The 19512-nt window shown below is 39.1% G+C and overlaps 1 protein-coding gene and 1 pseudogene across 2 annotated transcripts; one reads left to right on the top strand and one right to left on the bottom strand.

Annotated features, from left to right (window-relative positions):
• The first annotated feature begins 5156 nt into the window (after positions 1-5156).
• LOC114309087 (expansin-like B1) lies at positions 5157-11644 on the top strand. The gene is made up of 4 exons (XM_082901030.1): positions 5157-5292; positions 5437-5542; positions 10821-11133; positions 11279-11644. The coding sequence occupies exons 1-4, from the start codon at positions 5157-5159 to the stop codon at positions 11474-11476; spliced, it is 753 nt and encodes a 250-aa protein (XP_082757156.1). The 3' UTR covers positions 11477-11644.
• Positions 11645-11888: 244 nt separating this feature from the next.
• LOC145805383 (histone-lysine N-methyltransferase, H3 lysine-9 specific SUVH6 pseudogene) lies at positions 11889-15920 on the bottom strand (annotated as a pseudogene). The gene is made up of 3 exons (XR_014347878.1): positions 15325-15920; positions 13210-15075; positions 11889-12316 (listed from the first exon to the last, which is right to left on the bottom strand). The product of XR_014347878.1 is annotated as a histone-lysine N-methyltransferase, H3 lysine-9 specific SUVH6 pseudogene (transcript).
• Positions 15921-19512: the final 3592 nt, after the last annotated feature.

Raw genomic sequence — 19512 nt, forward strand, 5'->3', positions numbered from 1 at the left:
CCTTCTTTATCATGCCCCGGAGTTCGCAGACACGCTCCGGTTCCACAATGCCGTGGATGACATTAATAACTCCTTGTGGTGGTGCATCTCGGTCATCCTGTCCCCTGGGATCGACCGGAGCCTGATTCGGCTTCACGCCGCCATCAATGTAAAGGTCTAGATGCCCGGCCGCAACCAGCTCTTCCAAGTGTTGCCGCAAAGGCAAACAATCCTCAGTCCGGTGGCCTCTCTCCCGGTGGAACGTGCAACGATACCGCGGATTATAGCCCTTTTGTCCATCGCCCAACTTAGCAGGAAACCGGACATACTCCTCGTCTCGGATTTCACTAAGTATGCGATAGATTGGAATCTTGAAGACCGTGGTTATACCAGTCCTTGCCTTCATCCTCCTGTTTGCGTCCGCTACATCATCTCGGGGGTAGTCATCCCGGTCATTACGACGTCCTCTACCCCAGCTCTTACGATTCGAACCACGGTCTGATTCCTCTGCTCGGTCACCTGAGCGGCTGGACTCTTGCCCAACTGTGTGCACTTTGCCTGCTGTCTTCTTGTCTGTTGCTACCGGAGTGGCCTTTGCGGTAGAGGCTGACGCGTCATCCTCTACTCGGATGTGCTCATTGATGCGCTGCATGAGCTGGCCCATGGAGGTCGGCTGGTGCATGGTAAGCGAGTCCCGCAGTCTATGTCCGACCGGGAGACCACGCTTGTATTGTGTGATTGCAAGGTTGACCGGGCAGTCCAAGATCTCGTTGAAGGTTTCCCAGTACCTTGAGTTGTATACCTTCAGTGTGTCGCTCGGTTCCATCTTGACACTTAGCAAATGATTGACTTCCTTTGGTGTCTTTGTGTTGGTTTTGAAGCGTGTAACAAACGCCTCGACCAACTGATGCCATCTTTGTATGCTCCCTTTCGGCAACCTTTCGAATCACTTTAAGCCCAGCTCGCCTGAACTTGACGGGAAGATTAGGCACATAAGTCCGTCATGGCGCCTATGCCCGGCCATAACCTGTCGGAAGTGGCTCACATGCATGTATGGATCGGTCTTTCCGTCGTAAAGTGTGAACTTAGGTTGGTGGAAGCCTACTGGAAGCGGTGTTGTTTCTATATCCAGGGAAAAAGGGGTGGCACTCAGCCTAGCCAAGTCCGTATCTTCGAAAAGTGGCACTGCTTGTCGGGGTAGAGGCATTCCGACCTCCTCGCTGGCGTGAACCCCGTAGGATAGCCGCTGGAAGGCAGGTATTCTCTGAGCTTCGCGCCGGCGAGCCCGCTCCTTTAAGACCTCCCGTAAATCCTTTGACTGAGCAGAGCAAGAGTACCTCGACGTCGTCTCCGGACGTGAGGGCTTATAGGTGCTGTCTTGCGCGCTAGACTTCTCTGCACCCGCGTCGGAATCACCAACCTGGTAACTTCTGGTAATGGATATGGACTAGGTACGTCGCTGACTCTGACCGCCTGAACGGCGGGATGGGGTGCGCTCACTGTGGTCTCCCACTGCAACTACACCCTTGCCTTTGACATGCCGCTTGAGATCCTCCATCTCCGCCGCCATTCGCCGGATGACAGCATCTTGATCTCTCAACTTACTTTCCAGTCGCCTGGCGTGTGAGTCTCTCTTCCGCCGGTGACCGTCTGGACTCCGTGAATGTCCGTGACTTCTTCCGCGCTTGTCCCGCGCGTCTCCTGACTGTCCTCCGGTAGGCGTCCCCAAGTCCGCCATTGGATGGATGGCGAGAGGACCTTCTCTCCTTCGGGTGAACTCCGGGGTAGCTCCATCTATGGCAGACAACGGAAACTCGTCGTTGTTCGCTATGGACGGCGATCAGATGAACCTGGAAGACAAGGTTTTGTCTGTCAACTTCCCACAGACGACGCCAATTGTACGGGGAGCAAATATTCCGGTAAGCCCGTACTCCTTTCTTCCAAGCTCCGTTTATGTCCGATCACCTGCGCGCAAAGAATGGTGAGCTACCCGGCAGTGTGTGACCGGAAAAACCCTCCGACGATCAAGTTAGCACACACCTTAGGATAGAGAGAGAGAGAGAGAGGGAGGTGTTTTAGTGTAAGAAAATCCTTACAAAGTGTTCATCCTCTTTGTATGGGGGGCGCAGACATGCTTATATACCCTCTGTGCCCCATATCTACTCCCAGTCATCCCCTGACACGTGACTCCGCTATCCCATCTGTCAGCACAAACCTTGCTGAACATCACCTAATCTCAACTGCCTGCCTTCACAGCTGGAGCTCGGTAGCCTAGCTATTCTGTCCATTACCGTGCTGTGCTTCATGTCCAAGCACTTCACTGGCTAAGCCCAAGGAGGACTGGGCTAGGCGACATCTCGGCAAAGCCTAGCCCGGGGCACCTCCTGTGGCCGGCCTTTCTGCCGGTCAAACAGTTACCTCGGCTGTCCACGCCTTTCCGGGCGCCGATCACTCGGCTTGTCTTGCTTCGGCCATCACCCGACCGAGCAGCTCGGTCCAACCGAGCAGCTTCTCTACGGCCTGGGGCGACACGCACTCGGCCCAAGTTCTGCCCGGCCCAAGTTCTGGCAGCCCCAAGTTCTGGCAGCCCATTTCTTGGCAGATAGTCAGTCGTCTCGGCCCCATGCACCGTTGAGTTCTTAACCTGCTCGGCCGTTACCTCGGCTCAACTCCAGATCATGAATCACCCTCTCACCAATGAACTGCATTAAACAAGCTTTGTATTAAATGGCTAATACACTTGATATTTTTCCTAATTTGAATACACCACCTGCCGACGGCTAGTTAATATTAAATTACAAATTCTTGGAATTGATAACATCAGACAACATTGGATATCATTTTGTGCGCGCGTGTGTCTACAATAGTCAAATGGAGGGCTTAAAATCAACCTAGTTAATTATACATGAAAAGATGAAAAGTCAATACTATTGTTTAACAATTTTACATAGAACCTGCATACCAAACTATTGTTTAACGATTTTACATAGGACCTGCATAACAACTAACAAGACTTCAGTCCAAAAGGAGAGGCAAAGATAAAATTTGCAAAGTGGGCCATTCCAGTTAAAAAATAAATAAATAAAGCAATCGCCTTTCAATACCATTCCCACCACACATTATGCAAACTCCAAATGAGACGTCCATAGAAAGTTGGAAGATAAAATCATATATATATATATATATATATCAATGAAATATTTTATTAGAATTATTCACACTACAACATATAAGAATTTTAAAAGTGAAATTTTGTTACAAAAGACATTTAGGAACTAATTTTTATCGTTACGAGGATAACCGTTAAAAAATCGTTCTAAAAAGTCAAAAATAAGGCTTTTAGCGACAAAATATTGAAAATGTCACTAATAAATAGACTTTTAGGGACAAAATAATTTGGTCTCAAAACGATTTTTTTTTTAGACAAAATTTAGTCCCAAAAAGATAATAATTCATCACTAATATCTAATTTTTGTTGTTAAAAATATAATAATGACACTTTCTGTAACAAAATTTTTTAATCTCTAACAAATAATTTTATCTCTAAATTTTAATTATTAAAATCTTTAATTTTTTTTTTTTTTAGTGTCACATCCTACCTGACTTTTTATGGGCGTGCCTAGTCCTTTTTTTTAAATATTACAGGTCCTACACATAGATATGACACTATCAGTACATATTTGGACACACAATGATTCAAGCATCTTTTGTGCCATCTGACAATGTCAATTGTTAATGGGTTTGCTAGCCATTAATCTGCTGCCACACCAATTTATTTTAGGTTTGCGTTTAAATTTTATGATTTGTATAGAAATTTACAAAAGGAGAGGAAAAAGTAAGAAATAAAATTTACTTTCCTCTTCACAAATCTCAATTTAAATGTCAAATTCAAATACAATCTTAATATCACCATGCCTAAAATAAAAGAAATGTTTAATTTTTTATCAAAAAGATACCGTTAAAAAAAGGTGCAACATTTCTCAGTGGGAAGCAATTGCCCCCTACTATCATGGAATAGAGAACCAAAAACTAATACCAAAAGTATAACAATTGAAAGAAAAAAAATATTTTCATTAATACTTGAGAACGACGACCTATAAATTAACTAGCTAAAAGTAGCAAAAAATGTGACAGAAAAGTTACGCAAAACTGACTTGTCTCACTGCTTATTAAGGGTCTGTTTAGTAATTATTTTATTTTTAATTTTTAGTTTATATTTATAAAAAATTTCAAAAAATTCATAAAAAATTGTTTGATAATTTTTTTAGTTCATAAATGATTGTCTTAGTTTATAAATTCAACAATGATTTAGACCATTAAAAAATACACCACTAATAGCACTAATGCATTGGGAATGGTAAAAAAAAAAAGAAAAAAAAAAAGAAACACGGCATAGAAAGTGGACAAGGTCCACTGGCACATCATTAGTGCTCATTCTAGTGCTCCATTTCTAGTGCTCCCAAGCATTTTTTTTTATAAATTTGAAGAAAAAACGTAAACTTAAAAAAATGAGTTTACGTTAGTTTTTAAATAAAAATTTAAAAATTTGACTAACAAATTTTTTTTTTCAATTAATATTTTTTTGAATAATTTTTTTTTGAATTAATTTTTGAATTAATTTTTTTTTAATTATAATGTGTATTATCCCATTGTCATAAATAATAAAAAATAAATATAAATATTTTAGGTTTGAACAAACATATTTTTAGTTTATGTTTTTAAAATTTTTCAAATATTTTGTTCAAACTAAACGTGTTTGTAGTTTATATTTTTCTAAAAATAAATAAAAATCAATTTATAAAATTTTTGTAAACATAAACAAAAAACGTAAACGTTACCAAACGCTACTTAATAAAATACAATATAAGTAAATCAAAGTAAACTTTGCGTGCCAATCAGATAAGATTAACAAGATTAATCTTTTTTTACCATTTCACTTTGTCAAGAGTTACAATATAAGTAAATGTAAATGCAGAAATATGAAATGGTCTTAAGGGGTCAATACAGGTGTCGGTTTGCACACATCCAAAAGTGGAAAAGAAAAAGGTGGCAATTCTCTCATCCAGCCCTCATGACTTCAACTATAAATATGTGATTTCATATGTGAGCTTCCCATCCCCAAAATCTTTCCCTTATTCATCATCTTCTGAGACAATAGATCTTATTAAGAATAAGAAATGGGTTTTGCAGCTAAGAGCTATTGCTCTCTTCTCTGTGTCATGGTGCTTTTGCCTCTAGTTTGTTACTCCCAGGATGCTTATATGTGCTCTAGAGCAACCTATTATGGTAGCCCTGATTGCTTAGGGACTCCAAGTATGTATTCTCTCCTATATATACACACATGGTACTGATGTATATGTGTATTAACAAATATACATATATATATATATATATGTACATTTCTACATTGATGATTTATCTTCGATGATTAAAATGTGTTTAATGATGTTAAATTAGCTGGAGCCTGTGGGTTTGGTGAAAATGGAAGAACCGTCTATGATGGAGGCGTGAGCGAGGTTTCTAGGCTGTACAGGAATGGAACTGGCAGTGGTGCATGCTATCAGGTAATTCAATTAAAAAACAACTTAATCTTTTTGAGTTTATTTGAGCTTGAAAGTAACAAAAAATTAAGTGTTGGGACACTTCTAAAGTATATTTGGAAGGATATGCATAAATACTCTTAGGTTCCTACGTATAATTTCAAATAAAACAAAAAAAATATTTGATTGTGACGCTTGTGACTATGTTGAAGTGCAACAACTTTAAACTATATGCCTTTCTTGAAGGCAAGAAATAGGCAGCCAATTGAAGTTGCTTTAGAACATGTAAAAAAAGTAGCTCCCTTATTTTTGTGTCTACAATGGAAGTTATTTGTTTATTGACAACTTGAAGAAAGATTGAACACAATTCTCATTAAAGAATATCAGTATATTTATACAAGAGATATGTAACTGAATAATAGAGTCTAACTACTTCTAATGACTTCTAACTACTTTCCAGCAGTTACGGAAACAGTTGAGAAACAGTTGGGAGCTGTGATTGCATCTGATGCTGATGCATGAGAAGATGCTGCTAATGCACTAGAAGGTTCTTCATCCTTAACAGCCCCCTTCAAGCTGATGGGAGCAGAGCAAACCAGAAGCTTGGATTGAAGAAGCTGAAACCGAGAGGCTGACAGAGGCTTAGTAAAGATATCAGCAATCTATTCTTCAGAGGGAATGTACTTTAGAACAAGATGTTTCCCAGCAACCTTTTCGCGGATAAAATGACAGTCCACCTCAATATGTTTTGAGTGTGTGTGAAATACGGGATTAGAAGCAAGGGCAATGGCGGATAAGTTGTCACACCAAAGAATATGAGGACAGGGATTAGGAATGGAAAGATCATGGAGAAGCATTTGTAACCAGCTCAATTCTGCAGTAGCCTGAGCAAGGGATCAATATTCAGCCTCCGTACTTGATCGAGAAACAGTTGGTTGTTTCTTGGCAGACCAAGAGATAATATTTGAACCAAGATAGACACAATAACCGGAAGTAGATTTGCGATCTAGGAGATCCCCAGCCCAGTTAGAATCAGAGAATGCTAGTAAGGTGAAGGAACTAGGACGAAAAATCAACCCATGAGAGAGAGAGTACTTTACAAATTGAAGAATTCGTTTGACCAAAGCAAAGTGACCATTGGTAGGAGCATGCATGTATTGACAAGCTTGATTAACAGCTAAGGAAAGATCCGGACAGGTAATGGTAAGATATTGCAGTGCTCCAACTAAGCTGCGATATAACTGAGGTTGAGCAAATGGAAGAGCAGCAGCAGAGTGAAGAGGAGGTTTCATGGAGCTAGGTGTGGGACAAGGGTTACAAGAAGTCATGCCGGCTTTAACAAGAATATCAGAGGCATACTTCTGCTGAGATAAGAAATAAGAATCCCCAAGAGATTGAATTGAAATGCCCAAGAAATAGGAAATATCACCTAACTTCTTCATGGCAAAAGCGGAATGCATATGATGAATAAGAGTTTGAAGATGAGAATAATGACTACCAGTAAGAAGAATGTCATCAACATATACTAGAAGAATAGTAATAGAATGAGAAGTTTTATGGATGAACAAGGAATTATCACAGTGACTATTAACAAATCCCTGAGAAATGAGAAACTTGGAAAAAGTAGAATACCAAGCTCGGGGAGCTTGCTTCAATCCATAGATAGCCTTCTGTAATTTGCATACAAGGTGAGGGGAAGAAGGACTAACAAAGCCTGGTGGTTGTGTCATATAAACCTCTTCATCCAAGTGACCATGTAAGAAGACATTGCTAATGTCGAGCTGCTTTAAGGGCCAGTGATGATGCAAAGCAAGGCAGAGCAAAATGCGAATTGTGGGATGTTTCGCAACAAGACTAAAGGTTTCATTATAATGAATACCTTCTTGTTGCAAGAAACCTTTAGCTACCAAACGTGCCTTGTATCTAGCAATGGAACCATCACTGTTACGCTTAATGCGGAACACCCATTTACAACCAATATCTTGTTTAGAAGCTAGAAGAGGGACCAGAGACCAGGTTCCTTGAGCCATTAAAGCTTTATACTCATCAAGCATAGCAGCATGCCAATGTGGAGAGGCAAGGGCTTGTTGATAAGTAAAAGGTTCAACATCAACAAATGAAGAAGATCTTTGTGTCATAAGACCATGAACCTTTGAACGGGTGACCATGGGATGAAGATTTGTAGTAGAGGAAATAGGAGGTAAGTCAACAAAAAGAGATTGAACAGGAATAGGCTGAGCTGAAGTGGTAGGAGATGCAGAAGTAGAAGGAACGGAGGCAGCTGTAGGATGGGCAGCAGTAACCTGGGCTGACTCAGCAGCCAAAACAGAGTCAATAGGCTGAGAAAGTGGTGCAAAAGACAGCTGACGTGGGGCAGCAGCAGTAATCTGCTGAGGCAAAACAGTTGCAGAAGTTGATAAAACAGACTGATATTGTGCTAGGGCAGTAGATATAGATACAAAAGTCTGGGCTGGAGTCATAGGATGCGGAGATTGTGGTGCAACTGAAGACAGAAGTGGGGCAGCATCAGTGAGCTGCGGAGACAAACCAGATGCAGAAGCTGGTAAAACAGATGTAGACACTGGGACTGCAGTAACATAGGGCAAAGGAGAAGGAGGCCAAAAGAAAGATTGAAGAGTGGATAATGAAGATGCTGCAGAAATTGAAGAAATAGCAGAAAATGGAAAAATAGTTTCATTAAAACTCACATGTCTGGAGATATGAACTTTACCTGTGGCCATGTCCAAACACCGGTAACCTTTATAGGAGGAGTGATAACCAAGAAAAACACAAAGAGTAGATCTAGGCTGCAGCTTATGGGTGGTATAAGGTTTCAACCAAGGGAAACATTGACACCCAAATACTCTGAGAAAAGAGTAATCAGGTAAGGCATGAAAAAGAAGTTCATAAGGTGATTTATGCAAAAGGGTGTCACTAGGGAGTCGGTTAATGAGATGAGTAGCAGTAGAGACAGCATCAAACCAAAACTTGAGGGGAACACTAGAATGATGAAGCAAAGCAATAGTGGTCTCAATAATATGTCTATGTTTGCGTTCAGAGACCCCATTCTGAGGGGGAGTGTAGGGACAAGATAATTGATGAACAATTCCTTGTGCTTTCAGAAATTGAGTCATAGAAGAATTAACAAATTCAGTACCTCCACCAGTTCTAAGCACTTGTAATTTAGTGGAAAATTGAGTCTCAACATAAGCTTTAAATTCCAAAAATTTGGAAAACACTTCACTTTTATAACAAAGAGGATAAAGCCAAGTAAACTTGCTATAGTCATCAATGAAAAGTACATAGAATTTCTAACAAGAGGAAGAAGAATGAAAGGGCCCCCATACATCACTATGTATAAGAGATAGGGGCTTATTTACAGTAGAATTAGAAAGTTTGAAAGGCAGTCTATGACTTTTAGCTATGCTGCAATGATTACAAGAAAACACAGTAGACGTAGGATGAGTATTAGCAACAGACAAGTGTTGTTTTAAAACTACAAATTTTTGTTGTGAGGGATGGCCCAATCTGTGATGCCAAGTAACCTCAGATACAGGACTAGTAGTAGTAGAAAAGACAGCATGAGAGGATGATGCAGGAAGATGATGCACAGAAGTAGGAGATGGTGATGACAAATGTGGAAAGTGATATAAGCCATGAGCATTACGGCCCTGGTGCAGAATGGCCTTTGAGTGTTTGTCCTGGACCACAAAGGAAGAGTCATCAAATGTCACGGTGCAATTATTATCCTTGGTAAGCTGATGAACAAAAAGAAGGTTGGAGGAGATGGGAGCATGCAAAAGCTTATTAAGCTTAAAGGAAAAATGAGGAGTAGGGAGTAGGCCTTTACCTGTATGATGAATAGGAATGGTCTTACCACTACCTACAGTAATCTGATCAGGGCCATGATAATCCTGATACATGTGAAGATTAGAGAGATCATTAGTAATATGATCAGAAGCTGCAGAATCAAGGTACCAGGGAGAAGAATCAGCAGAAACAGTGGATGGAGTGGAAGTCACAAAGGCTTGAGGAGAAGGATAGCCAGATGAAGGAGATGCTGAAACAGATGAAGAAGCAAAATTAGAGGAAGAGGATGGGTGAAAGGTAGGATCCAGTCTATGCCAACAGTCAATGGCAGTGTGCCTGCTTTTCCCACAGATTTGACAAGTTAAGTTGTAGGAGGAATATCGACCTTTGCCACCACAAGAAGTAGATCGGGTACTGCCACCACAAAGACCACCTCTAAAACCACCTCTGGAACCGCGAAGGAACGAGCGTCCTCCTCTAGAAGCAGAACTAAATGAACCAAGCTGTGCATGTGCAGTATAAGCAACTGAAGGTTCATGAGAATGCAACTTTCTCTGTTTAGCTGTAATGTGAATTGATTCAGAATTTAAGAGAGATGTTAACTCTGCCATAGAAATAGGCTCAATACGTGCTCGAATGGTGGTTTTGAGAGCATCAAATTCATCTGGTAAGCCATTGAGAGTGAGAAGTACCAGATCTTCTTCATCAACCGGTGAAGAGGCCAGAGTTAATTGATCAGAAATATCTTTTATCTGAGTCAAATACTCATGCATGGTCAATGAATCTTTTGTCAGATGATTCAAACGGTTCTTCATTTCATGAATATGAGATCTAGATAACACTGTGAATCTTTTACAGAGAGCATTCCAAACCTCAAAGCTATGGTGCAAATGAAGAACGGAGGAAAAAATCGGAGGTGTAAGTGTAGCTGTTATATAGCTTAGCAGATGAGAATCTGTTTTGTTTCACTGTGCTCGAGCTGGATTGAGCACTTCAACACCATTTGAATCTTTGATCTGCAATGGTGGACAAGGAACTAAACCAGTTGCAAAATTAAACAACTCAGTTGCTCGCAAAACATTTTGAAACTGACTGCGCCAGATTAGAAAATTTGCAGAATCAAGTTTCACTGTAATGAGTGAACTGAGATTAGACATCAACAGACTGAGATTAGACGATAAAGAAGAAGAAGAAGAAGATGAATCAGAAGAAGCCATGGATGGCCCAGAGTTGTGCTCGTGAGAGCTTCAGAAAGCTCTGATACCATGAAGAAAGATTGAACACAATTCTAATTAAAGAATATCAGTATATTTATACAAGAGATATGTAACTGAATAATAGAGTCTAACTACTTCTAATGACTTCTAACTACTTTCCAGCAATTACGGAAACAGTTGAGAAACAGTTGGGAGCTGTGATTGCATCTGATGCTAATGCATGAGAAGATGCTGCTGATGCACTAGAAGGTTCTTTATCCTTAACACAACTACTGGTTAGGTGCAAAGTACCACAACTTTGCACTGAAGATGGAGTGAGGGTAGTGGTGACAGACTATTGTGAAGGGGACAAGACTGACTTCATCCTAAGCACTCGGGTCTACTCAAGATTGGCTCGTCCCAACGCAGCCTTGGATTTGTTTGCCTATGGCGTGGTTGACATAGAATACCGAAGAATTCCTTGCCAGTATCCAGGTTACAATCTCATGGTCAAGGTTCATGAGCACAGCAGGTTCCCTGAGTACCTAGCCGCAGTCATGTTGTACCAAGCTGGCCAAAACGACATCACCGCCGCAGAAGTGTGGCAGGTACATTCTTCTAAACAAATTTGGTGAACTAGGTATTGTAAGCAAGTTGTCTTGTGTACATATCATTTTAAGGGCAACCTAGTGACGAGGATTTTGCTAAAGCAGGGTCCAGAAAGTCTAATAGTCATATATTTTCTTGATGCAGGCGGATTGCCAGCAATGGAGGGGTATGCGAAAGGCCTACGGTGCAGTATGGGACATGGCTAACCCACCGGCAGGGGCACTTAACTTCAGGGTCCAAGTAAGTGGCAGTGCAGGGTTGAAATGGGTGCAGCTGAGTAGTGTGATTCCTAGTGAATGGAAAGCTGGGGCTGTTTATGACACAACCATTCAGCTTACTTAAGCCCTATTAAACTCCTAATCCCAATGAAGACAAATATATCTTAGTATATGCAGAGTAGGAACTGCTTATTAATTATTTCCTAGTAGTTTTGATTAAGTGATTAAAGTAATGTTTGTCTACGGTGTTAATGCTAGTGCTCTTCACCTTTCTCAATAAAGAATCGGATTGTGTACTACGTTTATTTCACATGCAACTAATGCAGCTAAAAGAGTGTGGACCCAACTAACTCTCAACCCTATCCAAACTCTTGGTGACAGTCTGAACACTACGATTTTATGGTTAAAAAATAAGAGTTAACAACCTTTTAAATAAAAAGTTTCAAAGGCCAACTCACAATCAAGCTAATTTGCAAAAGAAACTAAACAAAACGCCGATCGTGGGTAAGAGTAAAGGGTGTTGATATTGCAAGCAATTTGTCACTCCTAAGTAACCATCACATTAAACAAATATGAGAAACATAAAGTTGCAATGCAGAAACACTACAAAAAAAAGTCACTTACGTCATAACTCTTCCACAAAATTCACATGTACAAATTCCAAATCATGCAAAATCAGAAAAACATGAAAAAATTGCCATCATTCCAAACTATAGAAGGTTACCAGGTTAGTGCTTCAGAATTTTCTTCTCAAAATCACTAATTCAGCACGTGTTATCAGAAAACAACTTGACTACTTGAGAAACCACAGTCAAAAAACTGATGTACAGACTAACGTTTGAGCTGCCACTACCTCAGAATATGATACGAACGAACCAACCATTTTATCCTTCTTTCAATTCTCCTCGTCTGCTTCCATCAAAAGCAAGGCTTGCCCATCTAAACAAGAACCATAAGCAAATCCCTGAAAATTAAGGGATGAGATGTAAAGTTTTTGCATTCATGAATTAGATTCTATATTACTTTAAGCATGAAGAAAATTTTATGATTTGTGAGGGCAGCCAGTTCAAGCAAATAGAGCTGAAGTTATTTCTGCACCATGTCCTCACCAGAGGTTTATGCCACTTTGTGAATTGGCCAGAAGTAATATCATTTTATATCTATAAAGTATGATCATAAATAAAAACCAGTGACAACATGATTTTGGGAAACTATCATAATGATAATGACATAATTAGATAACTGTTCAAGGTGTTTACATCAAGAAAACATGATCACAGATGAGAGACAAAAATGCTGGAAGAAAGACCCTCAAAGTTACAACATGAAAAAATCAAGACATAATCATATGTTTTAGTTTGATTGAAATAACTAATAATTTCAGAAACAAGAAAGAGGAAGATGATGCACACAGCCAAGCCCCATGGCAAAGTTACAGTGCTGCAGGTGTACAGTAGCCTGTAGCCAGTGACAAACATCCACAGCAACCTCTCAGCCAAGGTTGCCTCCAACCCAAATGACAATTTGGAGATGCAAAGTATTGAGTTACATGTAACTCAATCACAGCTCACATACATACCAACAAGCACAAGGAGATATTGTAAAACATTGTATATTGTAATCTGTTAAGGTCCTGCAATCTTTGTTTATGTAACTGTATGTCATCTTGAAAAGTTTACTAGTGTTGGGGTGTGTTTCAGTTCATGAAAAAGATATTTGTTTGTATGTGTGCATCCATATCTTCTTGTTTCTATTGAGGCATCCCAAGTGCATGCTGAAACTAATTCAATATACAGCCTAGCACGGAAAGTAGATAATAAATCAAGTTCCACAACAAAGTAGTCAACGAGAACTTACATTAAGACACAAGGAATCTGTACTTCTAGAAAACCCCAAACTTTGTTCCCTGCATCATTACATCCTGCCAGTGCACTCTGCAGCACCACAATAGCAGCTCTTCATCTTAATATTTGCATTCAAATCTCAAACCTGATCGACAAAGTAATTATAGTGGTAAGTCAGCTCCTTCAAGGGAAGAATGTTTTCCGCAGCAAAGAGCATTATGTGGGGTTTACTCTTGTCCTCGTGATCATAGAGGACATTCTGAGCATAAAGGTTAGGGGAACAACTATGGTTGATGAACCTCCCCACATTCCCACACTGTGCTGCATCGATTGTGAAACGCTCATCCTCAACAACTTCACTAGAACTTAACTGTACAACAGGCTTAAGAGTCAAAAGTCCACCAATGAGAGAACAATCACTGAAATTGTGTCCAATATCAAACAAGTATTCATCATTTTGTCTTTTTTCAGCTTCCTTGTCTTCAAGAAGCTCCTGAATATACTCGCATATAAAACTTCCTGAAGGAATAGAAGTTAGGGATCTAACACCCCAGCCCCTTGACTTCCTTTTAAAGATTTCAAGCTGTATTTTCATGCCATGCTGACTGACTTTATTATAGCAAGAAGGAGGGCATTTGCAAGAAGGACCACACTCATATACCAGAGGCTTTGCTTCAACGATAGCCCCATTGCAGTTGTATGGAATCTTTCCTCCATTATTGAACATACATCAGCATTTTTTAGAGTCCAAGCATCCACCGATACAATCACAACCCTTGGGAGCAGTAGGGCAGTACCAATCAGGATATTCATCTCAGTTATATAATTGAATTTGGGTGGTCTCTTATTGTCTATGGTATTCACAGTACAAATGAGAAGTAACTCTTTCCCTCCTGATATATCACCAACACAAAGCCCTCCCGAATTTAAATCTTTTTGATTTCTTCACTTCTTTCCAAGCAAGCTCTGGTTGGCCTAGAATTCTCTTCAACTCGAACTTAAAAACCAACTTACTATGTGGCCCTACATCATGCATGCATCTCTCCACTGTATACAAGCCATCATAAATATATGTCAGAATAATCTTGGCTCTTGCATCCAAGGTAGATAATTTTGTCTCTTTAGAACCACGGATTACTCGAACAGGATTCTTTGCTGATATACTATTTTTCAGAGCCAAGTTCCTCTTTCAAGTTTCTGGTCTTTAGGTTGTTGTTTATCTCGACCAGTTATATTTCCTCCATGACCAGAGTATATTAAAACATCAGGGTTGTCCAAATCATCTGCATAACCACCTGAGGCAACAATGCTTGTTGCAATGATCATCCCGTCATGTTTCATGTAATCAATACCAGCCTGATAGAGACGATGAATGCCAACAAGAGCAAGCTCCACCCTGTATTGAAACTCATCACCTACATCGACTCCCGGCACTGATCCTGTTATCTGTTTGCCTGTGTTAACTTCTTTTCCTTTAGCCCTGATAATCTGTGCTGCTTTCAAATCAGGCCTTCTGCTCAAGTATCCTTGTTTCTTCAAATTTTCTTCTTCTCCTTGCAAGAGCTTCCTACAAATAACTTGGAATAGACGTTGTGTTTCCCTCACTTTGTTACGAACATTACGATGACTCGAGCTATCAAGACCAAAAGGAGGCAGGATCACCTGAAAATCATGTGGTCTCTGACCTGCAAGAGAATCTTTATCTTGCTCATATATGGAAAAATCTCCCTTATCCTTGACAACCTGTGCACCTTTATTTTCATATGAAGCCTTTTCAGAAGGAAGCAATTTCTTCTTTATATCCCTCTTTTTGGCATTTGTATCTCGAACATCCCTGTCCAATTCTTCAATGCCAATCCTTACTGTCTTTCTCACTAGACTGCATTCCTATTTAGTCCTCACTCTCTCTCTTAACAGCGTATCCTGCACAACAGCCTCAACTGGAGCAACTGAAGTCTTATTTCCCAAGACAATTCTCAGGCGCTCTTCCTCAGTCGGACAAATAGCATTCATTCCACAAAAAAGAGGGAATTAACGAATAGTTCTAACCCTTCTCCTAAAATGTTTAGCTTTCAGGTTAGTCTCCTTCAAAACATTGCCATCATTAATAGGCTACTCTGGAGGAAACCATGTTTTTGCACCACCTGATGGAACCACCCCATCAGCCATAGAAACAATCTCCAACACAATTTTGCTTTCTGGTGCACCCTCACTCTTCACCACAGCCTGAACTTTCACTTCGTGCAACTCCTTTGACAATTCTAGTGCATTATTTTCTAAAGCTTTTGGCAAGCCACTTCCTAGAGGCACAACAACTGGGGACAATTCAGCCCCATTGACCTTCCCAACCGCAACCACTACCTTCCCTAACAAATCATTCAATATGTTGGGCAATTCCAACTTCACCGGACTTTCCACCAATTGATGAGATGATGATTCATTCCCAATTTCAGAAGCTTTGACACAATCACCCTCTGCAACTTTCACCATCTTTTCATCAGCCACCAAATTCTCTTTATCACCTAGTGATGCTACTACCTTAGTATCCTGGGGCAGATTGATAAATGAAGCATTTTGTCCACACCTAGGTGGAAAATGGAGAACAACATAAACCTTTCGCTTCTTGTACTTAAGCGAAACACCAGAAGATGTGCAATAACCATTGTACAATGACCAATTGTTAGAACTCCCATCAAATAAATCACCATTTGATAACAAACCCATCCTCCTCAATAACTAGCAAGCAAACTAGCTCTTTGTTGTCGTCAAGAAAAAATGCAGCAAATAGAAGAATATGTGACGAAAAAAAATACAACAAATGGAAATCAGTGCAGACAAGCTAATGAACATGGACAGATATGAACGGGAAAGAGAAAATAGACAAAATTCATGAGATGTATCTATACATTAAAGGTACGAGAAGTTGTGAAACTAAACAAATTAGAGTTGAAATGTAACCAACAATAAATTTAGAACACCTAATATGTTAGAAGTTGCAGTTCTGGTCAAGAGAACACAAACTGATTAGAAAGGACACCAATCAACACAAACTGATTTGTGTTCATGATAGTACTTGAATGGAGAGAGTTCTTGCATACCCATTATTTTTGGTAATAGTGCAAATTTCAAATTTGCCTCGTGGTTTTCCTCTCGTTCATCGAAGGTTTTCCACATAATGTTTTGTGTTCTATGTGGTTATGTATTTTTTCTTGTCTCCTTAATCCATTGTTGCATTCTTCAGTTCACACTTGATATTGGTTGGAAGCGTATTTTCCTTAGACCCAGCCAAACCCAGAACCGACCTAATCTTGGTTGGTTCTCAGTTTTAGACCCAAAACCGAACCAACCCAACCCGAGGAAATTTCAGTTGGATCAGATTGGCCTCGCACGTCTAATTGTGTTGTATAAAGCATGACCTATTCATTGTTTTATTTTATTACTATAATGCAAAACAATAGAGACCTATCTAGTATCCACATGAGACTTAGCGATAACCAATAACATTCTATTATATGAAGCATACAACTCATTTGGTGTGAACTTTTGTCATACAATTTTGATTACCAAAAAACTACAACCCTATATTTCGTTCCAAATATTTACTTTTTCCTAGTGGTTATTGTATCGACTAAAAAGTAAAATCAATTGCTACCCATTGCACAAACACAGACTCTCTCTTCACTCTTACCCACCCATAATCTCCATATTGACAGTTTCAAGTGCATGCAGTGTGCCCAACTAAACTATAAAACTTAAAAAATTTTGTAAAAGCTTTTCAAGGATCGGTTCACGGGTTAGTTCGGGTTACCAGTCACCAACCCCACACAGAGCCAAACCGAATTGGCTGAATTTGAAATTTTCTGGTATATAACTGAACAGAAACCAATACTAGAACTGTAGAACTAAATCAAACCAACCCATGAAGGCAGGACAGGTTCGGTTCACAGTTTATTTGGTTCTTTTGTGCATCCTTATTTTTCCCAGATGTGAAATAAAACCAATTAGGGTTCAAATGCAACAAAATAAATTACGTTTGGAATTTACCAAACAATAAAAAGATGCCTACCCATTCTGAGAAACAGTTGAAATGCTTTCTAAGGAGACTAAAATACTGTCAGCTAGAGCACCATTTGACATTGACAGCATTCTCAACAATTAAAGACAGAAAATTGATTGTTTCGGTAGAGGTGTAAATGAGTCGAGTGGAGCCAAACAATAAGTTGTTCAAGTTTGACTTGAACTTAAAAATTTTCAAAAGTTGTTCTAACTTGACTTGTTTACCTTCGAGCTTTTAATTGAACTGGTAATGAGCTAAGTATGAATAGCTTGGGTTTTCTAGTATATAACTAAGGCATCGTTTGGGAAGTTGGCTATTTTAGTTGGCTAAAATACTTGAGTTTGGAAGGATGGTTAAATTTTTTTTTAGTTGGATGTCATGTTTATAAGAGAAAAAGTGAATTGGCTATAGATTTGATGTAACATTTTGTCTTATTGGTTATTTTACCCTATTTTATCTTTTTGTAGATTTTAGCCCAAAAAGAAAAAAATAGCATTTTCCAAACAAAGCCTAAGCCAAGACTATTAGTAAGTAATTCAAGCTTGACTTAAAAACTTAATGAGTTTTAAAATATATTCCAAATAGACTTGCTTCCGTAAGGAGTCAATCTAAAATGGCATTTGACAAACCGAATATGAGTCGAGCTCAGAGTAGCTTGATTCATATTATGACCTACGTTTTGGTGGCTAAAAAACGTGCGTAAATTATTATTTTTTTAAATGAAAAAGGAAATTTATATATAAAAATTATATTTTTTTAAAAATAAATAAATAAAAGAAGGAAAATGGTGCTGAGAAACAAGTGATTTATGTGAAAACAACAATGGCAAAGAGAACCGAGACAATTCATGCCCAGTATTGATGCATCCTAAGTAAGCGAAGACGCAAATTTAACAATATCCAGTTCCAACCTAACTTGAAATGACTCATAACCCATCAAATAGACCACCAATCAACAATAAACATGAGAAATTAACTGTTTGGAAGCTGAGAAAGTAAAGAAAGCTTAAACTAACGCTAAAAATCAGGTAAACCAAGTAGAAACCCGAAAGAAAACGAGAAATGTAAAGTGATTGAAATTTAACAATATCCAGTACCAACCTAACTAAATATGACTCATAACCCATCAGATAGACCTCCAATCAACAATAAACACAAGAAATTAACTGTTTGGCAGACAAGAAAATACTAACGAAAAAAGAAAATGGATGAGAAAGTAAGAAAAAGCTGAAATTAGTACTAAAAATCAACTAATTATGTAGAAACGTGCAAGAAAACGAGAAATGTGAAGTGATTCAAACGAAGATTAAAATTAAAACAAATCACAGTTAGAAGTGTAAAAAAAATAAGGTTTAAATCAACCTGATTTTACGAAGAAGACCAAGAGATTCTTTGAAGGACTTAATGATGATTCGTTGGTGGACTTGTGCAGAGAGTTGGGATCGAAAATTTAGGGTTTCTTGGTGGAAAATTTATAAGCGTTTCCAGCAAGAACTCCATGACATAGTGAAGGAAAGGTGTCATGAAGGAAAAGTTTATGCTTTATATGGAAAATGGGTAGTGGAAGAAGTTAATTTTCATTTGACCACGTGGCACGAAATGAAAACGAGATTATTCTTGAAGCGGTTAGATGTGTGTAACTGAAAAAACGCTGCGACGTTTCAGCAAGACGTCATCGATCAAACTCGATTACGCGACTGATTGGTTTTAATTAAGAATTTAATTAATTATAAATTGTATTTTGTTTAGGACACTCAGCTAGAACTTCTATTGGCTTAATCTTAGATCTTTTTGGTTAAAAATATATTATTTGTCCAAAAGAAATGTCTATCCTTTCAAACAAAAATGGTTGAGGGCCCGAAATCCCGTTGGCTCGAAATCCAAAACAACGTCGTTTTGGGTTTCAATTTTTTTTACTTTTCTGTCTTTTTCTTTCTTTCTGTTGTTACTTTTGAATATAGAGAAAGAGAGGTCAGAGAGAGAGAGAGAGAGAGAGAGAGAGAGAGAGAGAGAGAGGAGAGAAGAGAAGAGGAAGAGAGAAGAAGGGGAAAAGACGGTGATGGCGGTGATTGTCGGTGGCTATCACCGATCGCCACTCGCCAGTCTATTTTTTTTTTTTCTGGATCTGGAGCTAAAAATGAAGGGAGGAAAAAAAAAATTTGTTGGCTGTTGGCTGTGTTGATGAAGTTGTTAATGATGAAGATGTTGTTGATGAAGATGTTGATTTTTTTTTTTTTTTTTTCTACTGGATCTAAATTTG

Source organism: Camellia sinensis, chromosome 13 (assembly GCF_055761805.1).
Source record: "Camellia sinensis isolate YWXY chromosome 13, ASM5576180v1, whole genome shotgun sequence".
NCBI classification, from domain to species: Eukaryota; Viridiplantae; Streptophyta; class Magnoliopsida; order Ericales; family Theaceae; genus Camellia; species Camellia sinensis.

What these genes read in the sequence shown, in the direction of transcription:
- LOC114309087 (XM_082901030.1), top strand. Translation starts at nt 5,157, where the DNA reads ATGGGTTTTGCAGCTAAGAGCTATTGCTCTCTTCTCTGTGTCATGGTG. An exon ending in TGATTGCTTAGGGACTCCAA is followed by an intron (nt 5,293 to 5,436) that starts GTATGTATTCTC and finishes ATGTTAAATTAG; the next exon opens with CTGGAGCCTGTGGGTTTGGT. An exon ending in GGCAGTGGTGCATGCTATCA is followed by an intron (nt 5,543 to 10,820) that starts GGTAATTCAATT and finishes AACACAACTACT; the next exon opens with GGTTAGGTGCAAAGTACCAC.